The 20,683-nt window shown below is 45.6% G+C and overlaps 1 protein-coding gene across 1 annotated transcript; it reads left to right on the forward strand.

Moving 5' to 3' along the window:
• Positions 1–2,568: 2,568 nt before the first annotated feature.
• Positions 2,569–10,784, forward strand: LOC106564037 (uncharacterized). The gene is made up of 4 exons (XM_082968711.1): positions 2,569–2,811; positions 6,715–7,169; positions 7,788–8,657; positions 8,873–10,784. Exons 2-4 carry the CDS (start codon positions 6,869–6,871, stop codon positions 9,952–9,954), a joined length of 2,253 nt encoding a protein of 750 aa, XP_082824837.1. The 5' UTR covers positions 2,569–2,811; positions 6,715–6,868; the 3' UTR covers positions 9,955–10,784.
• Positions 10,785–20,683: the final 9,899 nt, after the last annotated feature.

Here is a 20,683-nt window from a genome sequence, read left to right on the forward strand (position 1 = left end):
ATCTTTGGTTTTGGTACGCTTGGCGGTTGCAGGTCTTAGAACGCTACTGTCAATTTCAAACTCAAATGCTATGAATAATGCGGGACACTGTAAAAAATCACTGGCCACACACCAATAAACTATCACTCAAATACAGTGCCTTCGAAAGTATTCAGACCCCTTGACTTTTTCCACATTTTGTTATGTTACAGCCTTATTCTAAAATTGATTAAATAGTTTTTTTCCTCATCAATCTACACACAATGCCCAATAATGACAAAGCAAAACCATTTTTTTTGACATTTTTGCTAATATCTTAAAAAAAAACGGAAATATCACATTTACATAAGTATTCAAACCCTTTACTCAGTACTTTTGTTGAAGCACCTTTGGCAGCGATCACACCATCGAGTCTTGGGTGTGATGCTACAAGCTTGGCACACCTGTATTTGAGGAGTTTCTCCCATTCTTCTCTGCAGAAGGGCAATTCCTTCGACCTCATGGCTCGGTTTTGCTCTGAAATGTATTGCCAACTGTGGGACCTTATATAGACGTGTGTGCCTTTCCAAATCATGTCCAATCAATTGAATTTACCACAGGTGGACTCCAGTCAAGTTGTAAAAACATCTCAAGGATGATCAATGGAAACAGGATGCATCTGAGCTCAATTCTGAGTCTCATAGCAAAGGGTCTGAATACTTATGTAAATAAGATATTTCTGTTTGCAAAAATTTCTAAAAGCCTTTTTTTGCTTTGTCATTATGGGGTATTGTGTGTAGATTGCTGTTTTTTTTATTTTATTTAATCCATTTTAGAATAAGGCTGTAACGTAATAAAATGTGGAAGAAGTCAATAGGTCTGAATACTTTCCGAAGGCACTGTACTTTCCCAACCCTTAGCGGTTTTGATATCTTATGTCAAATGAAACAAGTTAAATACCAAAGCAACTTATTTGTTTCCTCCCCCGTTTCAGGCAGCCTTCCAGAATCTCCATCCGACATTCTAGAATTTAGATGACTGTCTTCAAATAATTATCTTCTAACCAGTGATGTAAAAGTTATTCTCAGATTCGGTGTGGCTTTTGAGTAGTGCTATTTTGATTTCAAGGTGAAATTGATAGGAGTGATGAACAAAAAAGTGTAGTGTTACACTAATCGTGATGTGCGACCCACTTGAATCAAAACGCAACACATTGAAATGTGTCCGCCTGTCTTCTGCAGGTTGTCCTCTAACCAGTGATGTAAAAAAATATCTCCAGTTTCCATGTGGGTAGGGAGGTGACGGAGAACCCAATGACCACTCTGACAGAACTACAGAATTCCTTTGCTGGGATGGGAGAACCTGACAGAAGGACAGCAGTCTCTACAGCACTTCAACCAATCTGGGCTTTATGGGAGAATGGCCAGATTGAAGCCACTCCTGAAGATGGAAGCCACTCCTGAGAAAAATAAAAAAGTTACATGACAGCAGGCCTGGAGTTTGCAAAAAGGCACTTGAAAGACTCAGAGCATAAGTCAAAATATTATGTGGTCTGATGAGACAAACATGTAACTCTTCAGCCTGAATGCAAGCTCTATGTCGAAAACCAGGCATAGCTCATCACCCGTCTAACACCATCCATACCTTGATGCATGGTGGTGGCAGCATCATGCTATGGGGATGCTTTTCAGTAGCAGGGACTGGAAGACTGGTGAGGATAGAGGGACAATTAATGGAGCCAAATACAGGCAAATCCTTGATGAGAACTTGCTTCAGAGTGCAAACGACATTAGGCTGGGGCGGAGATTTACGTTCCAACAGGACAATGACCCAAGCATACAGCGAAAGCAATGCTGGAATGGCTTCAGAACAAGAATGTAAAAGTCCTTGAGTAGCCCAGCCAAAGCCCAGACTTGAATCCCATTGAAAATCAGTGGAAAGACTTGAAGATTGCTGTTCACGCTGTGCCCCATCTAACCTAACAGAGCTTGAGAAGATATTCAAGGAAGAAAGGGAGAAAATCTCCAAATCCAGATGTGCAAAGCTGATACAGACATACCCAGACGACTCAAAGCTGATACACACATACCCAAGACGACTCAAAGCTGATACACACATACCCAAGACGACTCAAAGCTGATACACACATACCCAAGATGACTCAAAGCTGATACACACATACCCAAGATGACTCAAAGCTGATACACACATACCCAAGATGACTCAAAGCTGATATACACATACCCAAGACGACACAAAGCTGATATACACATACCCAAGACGACTCAAAGCTGTAATCACCACCAAAGGTGCTTCTACAAAGCATTGACTCTGGGGTGTGAATACTTATGTAAATTTGATATGTCCGTATTTAATTTTCAATCAATTAGCTAAAATTGCTAAAAACATGTTTTCACTTGGTCATGATGGGGTATTGTGTATAGATGGGTGAGACAAACATATATTTAATCAATTTTTAATTCAGGCTGTAAGACAACTAAATAAGTCAAAGGGTGTGAATACTTTCTGAAGGCACTGTATAAGTGTAGAATAGAGAGTAGATTTTTCCTACCCATTCTTCTAAATCGATACTCGATTTCTCTGGCCTGTGTGACTGACCATAACAACGCCAGTCAAAGCGGAAGTTTCTACCCTGCTAAATATGGAAGCTGAACGAGTCGAGCTAGTACTAGCCTTTAAGCAAGGTATCCTCCTCTGAATTTCCGAAATACATCAGCCACAGGATAACTTTGTTTGGACGTCGTAAAGGACCATTAGCCTTAATTGAATAGATATAGCTAGCGTGGAAAAAATACGTTAGCAAGCTAGCCGGGATTTTCTACAAGGAATCTGGTGAGTTGGCCAGTTGCAGTGCACTCAAGGACGACTGTTTGCAGTCTAGCTATTTATGACGACAATGTTACTAATTAGAGTTTTGTTAAGTGCAAACAAACACGGCAGTGCGACTATCACCCGGAAGTTATGTTCCCGCCCAACTACTCGTCGGCGCATGTTAGCTAACGTTAGCCTGATACTGTTTGTTCCCTTTAAAATCTGAATAGCTCAAATCAACCATAAGGTTTTATTTTCCAGTCAATGCCTTTAAACGACGTTATGAATTCCTGCCAAAATACCAAAGATTTTTGTAGTTGATTTGGTTGCGTCCATGTTGAAATTACGTCATTAGTCGAGATCTCAGAGTTCCCTAATTTGGCTATAAATAAGCAAGACAAAGCCGTTTTGGAGATATCTGATTATCATCAAAATAAATAAATCACGTTTTTGGAATCATTCAGCAGTTTTTACTTGATAAAAAGTACGTTATAAAACGTACGTTGAAAAGTATGCTGTCATTGCTTCCTGTTCACGAGACATTTTGATAAATAGCCTAATGTCATAACACATTAACAGTTTTAATGTCACTCCATAACCAATACGCAGGAACAGTTCGTGATATTGAAAACCTAAAGATACAATTTACTACCTAAAAAAATTATAATGATGGCGCCGGAGGGGATGGCTTCCGTTTATGGGCTACTAACCATTTGTAGTCTTTTCTTCCGGCTTGTTTAACACATTTTCTAAATATTGTTTCTGCCACCAGCTCTTATGACCATAAAGTGCTTATACTTATCAGAACAGCGATTACTCACCTCGAACTGGAGGTGAGTCGTATGCAAAGGACTTACTGTTCCAGGGGCCACAGATCCGGGTGTCTTGTGAGAGTCCTTCGGCAAGTGGGTAAACCGCCTCTACCATTTGTCCTATTGACGAACGTGCAATCATTGGAGAATAAACTGGACGCGCTCTGTTCGAGACTATCCTACCAACGGGACATTAAACACGGTAATATCTTACGCTTCACTGAGTCGTGGCTGAATGACGACATGGATAATATACAGTTGGCTGGATTTTCCGTGCATCGGCAAGACAGACCATCTACCTCCAGTAAGACGAGGGGTGGTGGACTGTGTATTTGTCAATAACAGCTGGTGCGCGATCTCTGATATTAAAGACGTCTCAAGGTTTTGCTCAACTGAGATAGAGTACCTCATGATAAGCTGTAGACGACACTGTTTACCAAGAGTTTATTTACATTTTTTTGTAGCTGTCTATTTACCACCACAAACTAATGCTGGCACTAAGACCGCACTCAATGAGCTGTATAAGGCCATAAGCAAACAAGGCAATCCTCATCCAGAACTGGTGCTCCTAGTGGTCGGGGACTTTAATGCAGGGAAACTCAAATCTGTTTGACTTAATTTATACCAGCATGTCACATGTGCAACCAGAGGGGGGAAAAAACTCTAGACCACCTTTACTCCACACAGAGACGTATACAAAGCTCGCCCTCCATTTGGCAAATCTGACCATAATTCTATCCTACTAAAGCAGGAAGTACCCGTGACTCGCTCAATACAGAAGTGGTCAGATGACGCATATGCAAAGCTACAGGACTGTTTTGCTAACACGGATTGGAATATGTTCCGGGATTCACCTGATGGCTTTGAGGAGTATACCACATCAGTCACCGGCTTCATCAATAAGTGCATCGTTGACGTCATCCCCAAAGTGACCGTACGTACATATCCCAACCAGAAGCCATGGATTACAGGGAACAACCGCATGAGCTAAAGGCTAGAGCTGCCGCTTTCAAGGAGCTGGACACTAATCCAGACACTTATAAGAAATCCCGCTATGCCCTCCGACGAACCATCAAACAGGCAAAGCATCTATACAGGACTAAGATTTCATCCTACTACACCGGCTCTAACACTCGTATTACAAAGGGAAGCTCATTTGCGAGCTGCCCAGTGACACGGGCCTACCAGACGAGCTAAAAGACTTCTATGTGCGCAAGCAAAACTGAAGCATGCATGAGAGCACCAGCTGTTCTGGATGACTGGTAGATCACGCTCTCTGTAGCCAATATCAGTAAGACCTTTAAACAGTTCAACATTCACAAGGCCGCAGGGCCACACGAATTACCAGGACGTGTACGCAGAGCATGCGCTGACAAACGGCAACTGTCTTCACTGACATTTTCAACCTGTCCCTGACCGAGTCTGTACCTCCACGTTTCAAGCAGACCACTATAGTCCCTGTGCCCAAGAACACCAAGGTAACCTGCCTAAATGACTACCAACCCGTAGCACTCACGTCTGTAGCTTTGAAAGTATTGCCCCAACAGATCCACAGATGACGCAATCTCTATTGCACCACACTGCCCTTTCACACCTGGACAAAAGGAACACATACAGCTCAGTGTTGAACACCATAGTGCCCTCAAAGCTCATTGCTAAGGACCTTGGGACTAAACACCTCCTCTGGAACTGGATCCTGAACTTCCTGACGGGCCACCCACAGGTGGTAAGGGTAAGCAACAACCTATCTGCCACGCTGATCCTCAACATGGTAGACCCTCAGGGTTGCGTGCTTAGTCCCCTCCTGTACTCGTTGTTCACCCACGATTGCGTGGCCAAGCACGACTCCAACACCATCATTAAGTTTGCAGACGGCACAACGGTGGTAGGCCGGATCACCGACAACGATGAGACAGCTGATAGGGATGAGGTCAGAGACCTGCATCCGACCGCAATGCGCTACAGAGGTTGCCGCACGGCAAGCGGTACCGGAGCGCCAGGTCTAGGTCCAAAAGGCTCCTTAACAGCTTCTACCCCCCCAAGGCATTAGACTGCTGAACAGCTTCTATCCCCAAGCCATAAGACTGCTGAACAGCTTCTATCCCCAAGCCATAAGACTGCTGAACAGCTTCTACCCCCAAGCCATAAGACTCCTGAACAGTTCATCAAATGGCTACCCGGACTATTTGTATTAACCCCCTTTTTTGTGCTGCTGCTACTCACTGTTTATCTATGCATTAGTCACTTTACTTCTACCTACATGTACATATTACCTCGACTAACCCAAGCAGACATTGAATATCCCTTTGAGCATGGTGAAGTTATTAATCACACTTTGGATGGTGTACTTCAATGAAACTAACCATTTTAGAGTTTAACCATTTTAGAGAGTTGAACCATTTTAACCAGGAGTTCTACAAAGAGTTGTCATAGTGGCTACACAGCAGCCTGTGCGTTCGCCCTCCCTACAACTTTCTTTATTTTCTTCTTCTGGAGAAGGTGTCTCAAGATGACATTTTCACGATTTAACTAATATCATCAAAGTCAATAAATCATTGCAGTTTTTTTTTTTTTACCTGATTTAAGTAGAATCCTGTTGAAAAAAATAAGTTGACATTTTATACTGTTGCTGCTTCCTGTAATGATAGCAAAGTGTCAAAACACCGGTTTTAAATGTCCAAATTCATCGTCAATATGCTGAAATGAGTCGTGATACGTTGAAGACCAAGACATACAAATGACTCCTTACAAACACGTGTCGCTCTTGTGCTCAGATTAGTTGTATTTTGTTACTACACAATTTAACAAAATACAAGTATCTTAACTACTCACGCACCAACATTTACCAAGCGGTCACTCCAGACTGAAATTGATTAGCTTTTTCTAATGTAATCTATAGTGCGCACAAATTAATCACTCACATCAATATTGTATTGAAATCAATGAAACTGGGACAATAGCCGTGGCAGCACCTACCATTTGCTCTCTTCTAAAAGTCAAACCAACACAATCTTGGGTATACTACATATATACCTGTTGATAGATGAGAACCTCATACCCAGCCGTACTGTGTATTAATACTGTGTTGTGATGTATCATTCTTCTATTACAGGTGTATGGACTTCCTGCTTTCTTCTTCTACTACAGGTCATCTAAAGTGTATGGACTTCCTGCTTTCTTCTTCTACTACAGGTCATCTAAAGTGTATGGACTTCCTGCTGTCTTGCCATTGACTGCATTGTCATTGTTCCCACCAGCAGGACAATATGAGTGGAGAGAAGGAAGCATTGTTGGAAGAAATCGAACAGAGTTTACACCCTCTATCCGAGGATAATTTACTTTACCTGTGTGAACGCTGTGGAATAGATGGCTCCCAAGTTAAAGGAAAGCACCATCGCTCTTTGCGCCGTAAAATCATGGAGGAAATGTGGGAAAATGCAGATTCAGTCAATTCGGAGGAGCAGGGAATGTCTTGGTTACTCCGACTGAAAGATGACATCAGAAAGATACATGAAGAATCTAGTGTGGGACCCATGAGTCCCAGCCAGTCTGATGATGACGAAATGGGTAAGAAGAATGGGGTCGCGGCAGGGGTCCATGTGGGTCACAGGATGAAAATAGCAATGCTTAAAAATACATTTTATAAATAGATTTCCGGGATGGAAGAGCGCTGTCAGTGTAAACGACTGAAACCAAATAGAATATGTAGAAACAAATTATGTGTGTGTGTGTGTGTGTGTATATATATATATATATATATCTCTAATCTATGAGAACTTTGAAAGGGATAAAGCTCCTAGACAATCAGGTTATGTTTGAGCATAGGAATACAGCATTAGCCATGTCACAATGGGTAGAATTGTAGGAAATTATCTTAAACTGCAACATGTTCTTTCAGTTCCATGGCTGTGTATGTATATGTGTTTTCACCACTCAACCCTTATTGGTTGGTTGTGACTCAATACATCTGTATCGGTGGGTCAAGAAGCAAAAAATATTAGACTACCATCTGCTTCTGTAACAGTTAATTAATAATTATTAATTGACCCATATTTGCTAAACGTAACTATTCAGTGTTGTATAGCAGCTCATCTGTGTTGGATGGGGAAGATACTTCAACACTAGTTCATTGTTAAGTACTTTGGTACATAGTGAGGAACCTTAACTCATGTCTTTGTTTCACAGGGGACAACCCAAATGGTCGTTCGCTCAGTGGGAGGGTCTTATCATCTGGGAAGGCTCCAGGGTTGAAAGTGATCCAGCGAACTTATAGCTGTGATGTATGTGAGAAGAGTTTCACTCAGTCAGGAAACCTACAAAGACACCAAAGAGTACACACAGGAGAGAAATCTTACAGTTGTGATCATTGTGGGAAGAGTTTTGCTCATTCTGGACCCCTGACTATTCACAAGCGTGTACACTCAGGAGAGAAACCTTACAGCTGTGGTCTGTGTGGGAAAATATTTTCTCGTTCGGGAGCCCTGACTATTCACAAGCGTCTACACACTGGAGAGAAACCTTACAGCTGTGATCAATGTGGGAGGAGCTGCAAAGATGCCACAGCCCTGAATGAACACATGCGTACACACACAGGAGAGAGGCCTTACATCTGTGATCAATGTGGGAAGAGATACACTCATGCAGGTGAATTGACAAAGCACATATGTGCCCACGCCAGCGAGAAACCCAAGAGATTCGCTCAGTCAGGAAACCTGACGAGTCATCAGAAAACCCACACAGGCAGAGAGAAAAACGAGGCAGGTGGCGGGAGAAACGAGGCAGGCGGCAGAATAAACGAGGCAGGCGGCGGGAGAAACGAGGCAGGCGGCGGGAGAAACGAGGCAGGCTGCAGAATAAACGAGGCAGGCTGCGGAATAAACGAGGCAGGCTGCGGAATAAACGAGGCAGGCTGCGGAATAAACGAGGCAGGCGGCGGGAGAAACGAGGCAGGCAGCGGGAGAAGTCAGGCAGGTGGAGAGGGAACCCACACAGGAAAGATAAAGGAAGAATCTACTGGGGTACCCATGATGCACAGCCAGTCTGATGATGATTCAGGTAAGAAGAATGGTGTGTATTAGAAGACAATCTGCTTCTGTAACAGTTCATTGATTGGTCAATATTTATTAATTGACCCATATTTGCTAAACGTAACTATTCAGTGTTGTATAGCAGCTCATCTGTGTTGGGTGGGGAAGATACTTCAACATGAGTTAATTGTTAAATACTTTGGTACATAATGAGGAACCTTATCTCATGTCTTTGTTTCACAGGGGACAACCCAAATGGTCGTTCGCTCAGTGGGAGGGTCTTATCATCTGGGAAGGCTCCAGGGTTGAAAGAGATCCAGCGACCTTATAGCTGTGATGTATGTGAGAAGAGTTTCCCTCATTTAGGAGACCTAAAGAGACATCAGAGAATACACACAGGAGAGAAACCATATGGCTGTGATCAATGTGGGAAGAGTTTCTGTACATCAGGACAGCGGATTATACACAAGCGAACACACACAGGAGAGAAACCTTATAGCTGTGATCAATGTGGGAAGAGTTTTGCTCGAACTGATTACCTGACTGAACACAAGTTAACACACACTGGAGAGAAGCCTCATAGTTGTGATCAATGTGGAAAGGGCTTCACTCGGCCAAACTGCTTGGCCGCACACAAGCTAACACACTCAGGAGAGAAGCCCTACCTCTGCTCAGACTGTGGGAAGAGCTTCTATACACCAGCAAAGTTGATAGAGCACGAGCGATCACACAAAGGAGAGAACCCTTACGGGTGTGGTCTGTGTGGGAAGATCTTAGCTTGTTCAGGTTCCCTGACTAAACACAAGCGTGTACACACAGGAGAGAAAGCTTTCAGGTGTGGTCTGTGTGGGAAGAGCTTTGCTTGTTCGGATTCCCTGACTAAACACAAGCGTGTACACACTGGAGAGAAACCTTACAGCTGTGATCAGTGTGGGGAGAGCTTTGCTCGTTTGGGAGCCCTGACTATTCACAAGCGTCTACACACTGGAGAGAAACCTTACAGCTGTGATCAATGTGGGAAGAGCTGCAAAGATGCCACGGCCCTGAATGAACACATGCGTACACACACAGGAGAGAAACCTTTTCATTGCTCTGTCTGTGGAATGAGTTTTTCTCGAAGAAGCACCCTGAAAGTACACATGCGCAGACACACAGGTGAGAAGCCTTACAGCTGTGATCAATGTGGGAAGAGATACGCTCATCCAGGTGATTTGAAAATACACATTAGAGTACACACCGGAGAGAAACCATACCGCTGTGACCAGTGTGGGAAGAGCTTCACTCAGTCAACAAACCTGACTAAGCACAGACGCGTTCACTCTTGAGAGAAGCCCTAAAGCTGAGATGTATGTTGTATGAACTTCACTCACTCATGCTCTCTGGTAAGACACACTAGTAGGAGTCACACTGGAAAGAAGCAGTACAGCTGTGATGTATGTGCGATGAACTTTGCTTATTTGTATCTTATTTCATGGGCTCATATTGTAAATGAAATCATGTAGAATATTTTATAATTGCTATAGTAAGAGTTAATGTTTTAATTCTATTTAATTCAAATTGAATCCATATGTTAATACATACCACTTTATTTTACTTTTAATAAGATTAAATACAAAGCTCCTTTATAATAAATGGCTGCTATGAACTTTGGCATTCCTTTTTCTTCACTTTGACCCTGCTGGTCATCTATGAACATTTGAACATCTTGGGGTGAGGGACAGATGTAAATGCATCACTAATCACAACGATGATAATTATTATTATCTGACCCTGCTGGTCATCTATATCTTGGCCATGTTCTGTTATAATCTCCACCTGGCACAGCCAGAAGAGGACTGGCCACCCCTCATAGGCTGGTTCCTCTCTAGGTTTCTTCCTAGGTTCTGGCCTTTCTAGGGAGTTTTTCCTAGCCACCGTGCTTCTACACCTGCATTGCTTGCTGTTTGGGGTTTTAGGCTGGGTTTCTGTGCAGCAACATGTGACATCAGCTGATGTCAGAAGGACTTTATAAATACATTTGATCGATTGATTGACTTTACCTATTCTTCAGAGAACAAGACAAAATGCAGCAAGTTGTTTCCTGAAGTAAGATTACAGCTACACAAAGCATCATGTGTTTAACAAAAGTGTTTGATCTCTTATTGGGGAAGTGTAATGAACGGGCTGCTGCACAGTCACTATGTGACCACTTTCTATACTACTCCTATGTAGAATTAAACAAGTTAAATAACAAAAAGCAACTGATTTGTTTTCCTTCTGCGTTTCAGCAGCCTTCCAGAATCTCAATCCCACGTTTCAAAAATGTAGGTGACTTGTCTTCAGCAAATTCTCTTCTAACGAGTGAAATAAAAATGATTCTCAGATTCCGTCTGGCCTTTGAATAGTGTTAGTTTGATTTCAATGTGATGACGATAGGAGTAATTAACAAAAAGGTGTCCCCTCTAACCAGTTAACTGGCTGTGTTCTACAGGTTCCCCTCTAACCAGTTAACTGGCTGTGTTCTACAGGTTCCCCTCTAACCAGTTAACTGGCTGTGTTCTACAGGTTCCCCTTTAACCAGTTAACTGGCTGTGTTCTACAGGTTCCCCTCTAACCAGTTAACTGGCTGTGTTCTACAGGTTCCCCTCTAACCAGTTAACTGGCTGTGTTCTACAGGTTCCCCTCTAAACAGTTAACTGGCTGTGTTCTACAGGTTCCCCTCTAACCAGTTAACTGGCTGTGTTCTACAGGTTCCCCTCTAACCAGTTAACTGGCTGTGTTCTACCGGTTCCCCTCTAACCAGTTATTGTGATAAGAAATATTCCCAGATGCCATGTGGTTTTTGAGCTGTAAGTTTTATTAACAGGACATATGCAACCTGATATTGCCCCCCTCTCGCTCTATTGATTTCAACATATTGATATGAGATTGACAAAACACTGTTGCATTTCCCTTTCTGTTATGGTGCCGCCCGTATCAAAATCCAACACTCTGAAATGTGTCTGGCTGTCTTATGCAGCTTGTCCTCTAACCAGTGATGTAAAAAAAATATATACATCTCCAGTTTTCATGTGGTTTTTGAGTTGTGTTCATTTCCCCCCCCCCTCTCTATCTGAGCTGTTTAACAGATGGCTGGATATTATGAATGAAGATTTCCTGTCCATCTGTACAGAAGAATCAAAAAGATCCAAGAACAGGTCGTGTAGGATAAGCATTGGTAGTGAAAGAATGTGGTGTGGAAGTCCACAGAGCTGATTACAGTACTGTTGGCCTTGCCTGGCTGTATGCACAGCTGATGACCATATTGTTGGCCTTGCCTGGCTGTATGCACAGCAGGTGACAGTACTGTAGGCCTTGCCTGGCTGTATGCAGAGCTGATGACAGTACTGTTGGCCTTGCCTGGCTGTATGCAGAGCTGATGACAGTACTGTTGGCCTTGCCTGGCTGTATGTAGAGCTGATGACAGTACTGTTGGCCTTGCCTGGCTGTATGCAGAGCTGATGACAGTACTGTAGGCCTTGCCTGGCTGTATGCAGAGCTGATGACAGTACTGTAGGCCTTGCCTGGCTGTATCCAGAGCTGATGACAGTACTGTAGGCCTTGCCTGGCTGTATGCACAGCAGAGCTGATGACAGTACTGTAGGCCTTGCCTGGCTGTATGCACAGCAGAGCTGATGACAGTACTGTAGGCCTTGCCTGGCTGTATGCACAGCAGAGCTGATGACAGTACTGTTGGCCTTGCCTGGCTGTATGCACAGCTGATGACCATACTGTTGGCCTTGCCTGGCTGTATGCACAGCAGGTGACAGTACTGTAGGCCTTGCCTGGCTGTATGCACAGCAGAGCTGATGACAGTACTGTAGGCCTTGCCTGGCTGTATGCACAGCAGAGCTGATGACCAGTACTGTTGGCCTTGCCTGGCTGTATGCACAGCAGAGCTGATGACAGTACTGTAGGCCTTGCCTGGCTGTATGCACAGCAGAGCTGATGACAGTACTGTTGGCCTTGCCTGGCTGTATGCACAGCAGAGCTGATGACAGTACTGTAGGCCTTGCCTGGCTGTATGCACAGCAGAGCTGATGACAGTACTGTTGGCCTTGCCTGGCTGTATGCACAGCAGAGCTGATGACAGTACTGTAGGCCTTGCCTGGCTGTATGCACAGCAGGTGACAGTACTGTTGGCCTTGCCTGGCTGTATGCACAGCAGGTGACAGTACTGTTGGCCTTGCCTGGCTGTATGCACAGCAGAGCTGATGACAGTACTGTTGGCCTTGCCTGGCTGTATGCACAGCAGAGCTGATGACAGTACTGTTGGCCTTGCCTGGCTGTATGCACAGCAGAGCTGATGACAGTACTGTAGGCCTTGCCTGGCTGTATGCACAGCAGAGCTGATGACAGTACTGTAGGCCTTGCCTGGCTGTATGCACAGCTGATGACCATACTGTTGGCCTTGCCTGGCTGTATGCACAGCAGGTGACAGTACTGTAGGCCTTGCCTGGCTGTATGCACAGCAGAGCTGATGACAGTACTGTTGGCCTTGCCTGGCTGTATGCACAGCAGAGCTGATGACCATACTGTTGGCCTTGCCTGGCTGTATGCACAGCAGGTGACAGTACTGTAGGCCTTGCCTGGCTGTATGCACAGCAGAGCTGATGACAGTACTGTTGGCCTTGCCTGGCTGTATGCACAGCAGAGCTGATGACAGTACTGTAGGCCTTGCCTGGCTGTATGCACAGCAGAGCTGATGACAGTACTGTAGGCCTTGCCTGGCTGTATGCACAGCAGAGCTGATGACAGTACTGTTGGCCTTGCCTGGCTGTATGCACAGCAGAGCTGATGACAGTACTGTTGGCCTTGCCTGGCTGTATGCACAGCAGAGCTGATGACAGTACTGTAGGCCTTGCCTGGCTGTATGCACAGCAGGTGACAGTACTGTTGGCCTTGCCTGGCTGTATGCACAGCAGGTGACAGTACTGTTGGCCTTGCCTGGCTGTATGCACAGCAGAGCTGATGACAGTACTGTTGGCCTTGCCTGGCTGTATGCACAGCAGAGCTGATGACAGTACTGTTGGCCTTGCCTGGCTGTATGCACAGCAGAGCTGATGACAGTACTGTAGGCCTTGCCTGGCTGTATGCACAGCAGAGCTGATGACAGTACTGTAGGCCTTGCCTGGCTGTATGCACAGCTGATGACCATACTGTTGGCCTTGCCTGGCTGTATGCACAGCAGGTGACAGTACTGTAGGCCTTGCCTGGCTGTATGCACAGCAGAGCTGATGACAGTACTGTTGGCCTTGCCTGGCTGTATGCACAGCAGAGCTGATGACCATACTGTTGGCCTTGCCTGGCTGTATGCACAGCAGGTGACAGTACTGTAGGCCTTGCCTGGCTGTATGCACAGCAGAGCTGATGACAGTACTGTTGGCCTTGCCTGGCTGTATGCACAGCAGAGCTGATGACAGTACTGTAGGCCTTGCCTGGCTGTATGCACAGCAGAGCTGATGACAGTACTGTAGGCCTTGCCTGGCTGTATGCACAGCAGAGCTGATGACAGTACTGTAGGCCTTGCCTGGCTGTATGCACAGCAGAGCTGATGACAGTACTGTTGGCCTTGCCTGGCTGTATGCAGAGCTGATGACAGTACTGTTGGCCTTGCCTGGCTGTATGCACAGCAGAGCTGATGACAGTACTGTAGGCCTTGCCTGGCTGTATGCACAGCAGAGCTGATGACAGTACTGTAGGCCTTGCCTGGCTGTATGCACAGCAGAGCTGATGACAGTACTGTAGGCCTTGCCTGGCTGTATGCACAGCAGGTGACAGTACTGTTGGCCTTGCCTGGCTGTATGCACAGCAGAGCTGATGACAGTACTGTTGGCCTTGCCTGGCTGTATGCACAGCAGAGCTGATGACAGTACTGTTGGCCTTGCCTGGCTGTATGCACAGCAGAGCTGATGACAGTACTGTAGGCCTTGCCTGGCTGTATGCACAGCAGAGCTGATGACAGTACTGTAGGCCTTGCCTGGCTGTATGCACAGCTGATGACCATACTGTTGGCCTTGCCTGGCTGTATGCACAGCAGGTGACAGTACTGTAGGCCTTGCCTGGCTGTATGCACAGCAGAGCTGATGACAGTACTGTTGGCCTTGCCTGGCTGTATGCACAGCAGAGCTGATGACAGTACTGTAGGCCTTGCCTGGCTGTATGCACAGCAGAGCTGATGACAGTACTGTAGGCCTTGCCTGGCTGTATGCACAGCAGAGCTGATGACAGTACTGTAGGCCTTGCCTGGCTGTATGCACAGCAGAGCTGATGACAGTACTGTTGGCCTTGCCTGGCTGTATGCAGAGCTGATGACAGTACTGTTGGCCTTGCCTGGCTGTATGCACAGCAGAGCTGATGACAGTACTGTAGGCCTTGCCTGGCTGTATGCACAGCAGAGCTGATGACAGTACTGTAGGCCTTGCCTGGCTGTATGCACAGCAGAGCTGATGACAGTACTGTAGGCCTTGCCTGGCTGTATGCACAGCAGGTGACAGTACTGTTGGCCTTGCCTGGCTGTATGCACAGCAGAGCTGATGACAGTACTGTAGGCCTTGCCTGGCTGTATGCACAGCTGATGACCATACTGTTGGCCTTGCCTGGCTGTATGCACAGCAGGTGACAGTACTGTAGGCCTTGCCTGGCTGTATGCACAGCAGAGCTGATGACAGTACTGTTGGCCTTGCCTGGCTGTATGCACAGCAGAGCTGATGACCATACTGTTGGCCTTGCCTGGCTGTATGCACAGCAGGTGACAGTACTGTAGGCCTTGCCTGGCTGTATGCACAGCAGAGCTGATGACAGTACTGTTGGCCTTGCCTGGCTGTATGCACAGCAGGTGACAGTACTGTAGGCCTTTCCTGGCTGTATGCACAGCAGAGCTGATGACAGTACTGTTGGCCTTGCCTGGCTGTATGCACAGCAGAGCTGATGACCATACTGTTGGCCTTGCCTGGCTGTATGCACAGCAGGTGACAGTACTGTTGGCCTTGCCTGGCTGTATGCACAGCTGATGACCATACTGTAGGCCTTGCCTGGCTGTATGCACAGCAGGTGACAGTACTGTAGGCCTTGCCTGGCTGTATGCACAGCAGGTGACAGTACTGTAGGCCTTGCCTGGCTGTATGCACAGCAGAGCTGATGACAGTACTGTAGGCCTTGCCTGGCTGTATGCACAGCAGAGCTGATGACAGTACTGTAGGCCTTGCCTGGCTGTATGCACAGCAGAGCTGATGACAGTACTGTAGGCCTTGCCTGGCTGTATGCACAGCAGAGCTGATGACAGTACTGTAGGCCTTGCCTGGCTGTATGCACAGCTGATGACCATACTGTTGGCCTTGCCTGGGTGTATGCACAGCAGGTGACAGTACTGTTGGCCTTGCCTGGCTGTATGCACAGCAGAGCTGATGACAGTACTGTTGGCCTTGCCTGGCTGTATGCACAGCAGAGCTGATGACAGTACTGTTGGCCTTGCCTGGCTGTATGCACAGCAGAGCTGATGACAGTACTGTTGGCCTTGCCTGGCTGTATGCAGAGCTGATGACAGTACTGTTGGTCTTGCCTGGCTGTATGCAGAGCTGATGACCATACTGTTGGCCTTGCCTGGCTGTATGCAGAGCTGATGACAGTACTGTAGGGACAGAGCAGGGATGCAAACGAGTCACCTTTGGGCGAAATTCGACGTTTTTGAATCCAAAATAGGTGACCTACGTGATTCGTGTAGATCCAATGACAAGTTTGGGGGTGGTGGGGGGCTTTGGACCACTACTGGCTGTAAACTGGGGGCTTTGGACCACTACTGGCTGTAAACTGGGGGCTTTGGACCACTACTGGCTGTAAACTGGGGGCTTTGGACCACTACTGGCTGTAAGCTGGGGGCTTTGGACCACTACTGGCTGTAAGCTGGGGGCTTTGGACCACTACTGGCTGTAAACTGGGGGACCACTACTGGCTGTAAGCTGGGGGACCACTACTGGCTGTAAGCTGGGGGATCACTACTGGCTGTAAGCTGGGGGATCACTACTGGCTGTAAGCTGGGGGATCACTACTGGCTGTAAGCTGGGGGATCACTACTGGCTGTAAGCGGGGGGTTCACTACTGGCTGGGGGCTGGGGGACCACTACTGGCTGTAAGCTCGGGGGTTCACTACTTGCTGTAAGCGAACGAGTGATGCATGTTTGGAGCAATACTGTGTATCCAAGGCTCAGCCAATCATTCACATAACAGAATGCAACACACGACTGAAGAGAGAACCAATGTGCTAGTTATAGTATCATCGGCTCTCTGGAAAGACATCGTGAGAGTAGAAAGGCAGTTTGTCAGTTACAGCTGTGCGTCCCCTGAATGATAACAAAGAGGTACTGTAGGTGAGAAGCCTGACCACGGGGGTGAGAAGGTGATGAAAGCGTACTTCATGAGCTGTAACTGAAAAACAACTGGCATTTGGAAAGTTTGAGGTGAGGGAAAAAGACCGAGGTAAAGACAGTTTCAGGTTGGATATTCGCCTGTAGTTTTCCTTAAGTCCACCAACAGCAAATAGGGACCGTCAACATAGTGACAAATCAAATTTTTCAAATTCCAATAGCTATTTAACCATTACTCCTAAAACTTTCAAAACTGGTTCTAGCTAACCCGATGGCATAGCCGCACATTGCACACATTTTTTGTCGATTTTACAGCTCGCACTATTTTAAGTTATTTATTTATATTTTTGAATTTCAATAGCTCATTGTTTGAGCTCAATAGCTCAAACAAGGTTCAGAATGTCCACTGAATGGGCCTACACATTGCACACCCTTTAATTTGTCAATTTTCATCTCACAGATTTTACATGAATTTTTCCAAAAGCTCCTTGGTTATGTGACCTAATGACTTCAAACAAGGTTCAGTATGTCAACTGATTACCCTTCTATATTGCACACCCTTTAGTTAGTCCATTTTCATCTCACAAGATTTTACCAGAATAGCTCCTTGATCATGTGACCTAGTGACTTCCACATCACCAAGGAGCTATTGAAATTCTAAATTCTACCAAGGAGCTATTGAAATTCTAAATGTTGAAAAATGTATGTAAAATCTTGAGATGAAAATGGACAAACTAAAGGGTGTGCAATATAGAAGGGTAGTCAGTGGACGTTCTGGACCTTGTTTGAGTCAAGTAGGTCACATTACCAAGGAGCTATTGAAATTTGAATGTAAAAAAAGTTTTACGCTCCCTAACTAATTCAACTAGGAATACAAAATGCTGCTCACATTTCCACATGTTTATTAGCTTTGGAAAGCGAATTAATGTCCAAATCGTGAAAATAAGACCTGTGCAATTTTTCCAACATAATGACACTTATTTGGAGTCTGTGGCTCAAGTGGTTTGAAAGCTATTGAGGTTTGAAAGCGCGAATATCCGTTGAATATCCAACTTGAAACTGTCTTTACCTCGGTGGGGAAAAGTGTGGTGGAACAAGTATTGTTAGCATTGTTAAGTATCTTGGTAGATGGATCGAATTCCCGTTAGCTAGCCAGAGAAATGTTGAGCAACATTAGCCAACTTAAACTCAATTATTTGATCAGTTATGGTGTGAAAATTAGCTGGCTAAAAAAGTCAGACAGCTAACGTTAGCTAGCTAACGTTGCAACATCAGATGCGCTAACGTTAGTAACCTAACCAATCCGCTATGGTAACTGGTATACGACTCCTTGCCGTTCCTCAAGTTATAATGCGTTAGTTGATTACTGGACTCTGGCAATCTGTGAAATGTTAACTAGCTAACTAATTATCTGTGAACTGATGTTTTCCCTCTACAATATGTGGTTAATTTTCAGAATGAGAGAATTAGGTGAAAATGAGGCATTGCTTGTTAAAGGAGTGGATTCAGGGATGAAGTGTAGCTGGAGCTGGGCCTGGTTTAAACTGGATGCCACCATAGAGGTGAAAGGAACACTACACACTTTCCCTTTCTCACTTTTTCAATACAGTGGATAAAAAGGGGTAGGCCAGGTGTACTCTCTGCCTGAAAGAGATCAATTATGCCAACAAAGGGTCTCATGCTCTGCTGGCACATTGTAGAACAGATGCCCACAGGCAGAAAGTGTACAATGTAATAATGTGTAGCCCAAAGATATTGCTTTAGTTGTGTTGAACTGGACAGTACCACTTGTGTGTGAGTGAGGGGGGATTATTAAATGTTTCACTTGGTGAGTTATTTTTTCCCACGTGTAGCCGTGTGCACTTGATCGATGTCCTCTACTATAGTGGCCACTATAATAGAGCAAAAATAGAATGCCTGTTTGTTTCATTCTATTTCTACTTTAATATGTTTTTTTCCCCAAGTGCAATATTTAGATGTGTGTGGTCACAAGCGTATATTATAAAGGCTGTCATGGCTAACTGCAATATTAGTGTATTGCTTTTTCTCAAGATTCAAGAGTGCCATTTGCAGTAAAGTCTCTAGGCAACAAATAACATTGGATTGCTTTCTTTAGGTTCACATTAACCGCTTTTTATTTTACACACAGAGACTGATCATGTAGATCATATTCTTTGTTTAATTGATTAAAACCTGCATTTCCCCCTAGCAGGGATTTTTTGTTGTTGTGTGGTTTCAGTGCAAAAACAGTGTCACCTTTTTGGGCCCTCAGCAGTTTGCATCCCTGACAGAGACTAGATGGGCTGGAGGCTAGATGGGCTAGGGACTAGAGGGACTGATTTTAAGAGTAGAGGTACAGAGAAACAAAGGGCAGCATCCATTCCTAGTAAAGAGGAAGTCAAGGAGGATGGCAGGAAGAGAACATCTCTACAAGGCTATGGGTGGGACACAGCCGGCTGAATAAGACATTACATGTGATAGAAAAGCATCCAACTGGAAGGTGTGATTACTGCCAGGTCACAGAGTGGAGTGTATTCTGATACACTGTGGTCAGTATGAGAGGGTAGGAGAGAGACTGACACACTGTGGTCAGTATGAGAGGGAAGGAGAGAGACTGACACACTGTGGTCAGTATGAGAGGGAAGGAGAGAGACTGACACACTGTGGTCAGTATGAGAGGGAAGGAGAGAGACTGACACTGTGGTCAGTATGAGAGGGAAGGAGAGAGACTGACACACTGTGGTCAGTATGAGAGGGAAGGAGAGAGACTGACACACTGTGGTCAGTATGAGAGGGAAGGAGAGAGACTGACACTGTGGTCAGTATGAGAGGGAAGGAGAGAGACTGACACACTGTGGTCAGTATGAGAGGGAAGGAGAGAGACTGACACACTGTGGTCAGTATGAGAGGGAAGGAGAGACTGATAGTGTGGTCAGTAGGAGAGAGACTGATACACTGTGGTCAGTATGAGAGGGAAGGAGAGAGACTGATACAGTGTGGTCAGTAGGAGAGGGAAGGAGAGAGACTGATAAGGTGTGGTCAGTATGAGAGGGAAGGAGAGACTGATAGTGTGGTCAGTAGGAGAGGGAAGGAGAGAGACTGATACAGTGTGGTCAGTATGAGAGGGAAGGAGAGAGACTGATACACTGTGGTCAGTAGGAGAGAGACTGATACAGTGGGGTCAGTAGGAGAGGGAAGGAGAGAGACTGATACAGTGTGGTCAGTATGAGAGGGAAGGAGAGAGACTGATAGTGTGGTCAGTAGGAGAAGGAAGGAGAGACTGATAGTGTGGTCAGTAGGAGAGAGACTGATACAGTGTGGTCAGTAGGAGAGGGAAGGAGAGAGACTGATAGTGTGGTCAGTAGGAGAGGGAAGGAGAGAGACTGATACAGTGTGGTCAGTAGGAGAGAGACTGATACAGTGTGGTCAGTAGGAGAGGGAAGGAGACTGATACAGTGTGGTCAGTGTGAGAGAGACTGATACACTGTGGTCAGTAGGAGAGGGAAGGAGAGAGACTGATACAGTGTGGTCAGTATGAGAGGGAAGGAGAGACTGATAGTGTGGTCAGTATGAGAGGGAAGGAGACACTGAGTGTGGTCAGTAATAGAGGGAAGGAGAGAGACTGATACACTGTGGTCCGTATGAGAGGGAGAGACTGAGATCCAGTAGGAGG

This window comes from Salmo salar, chromosome 02 (genome assembly GCF_965601325.2).
Source record: "Salmo salar chromosome 02, fSalSal1, whole genome shotgun sequence".
NCBI classification, from domain to species: Eukaryota; Metazoa; Chordata; class Actinopteri; order Salmoniformes; family Salmonidae; genus Salmo; species Salmo salar.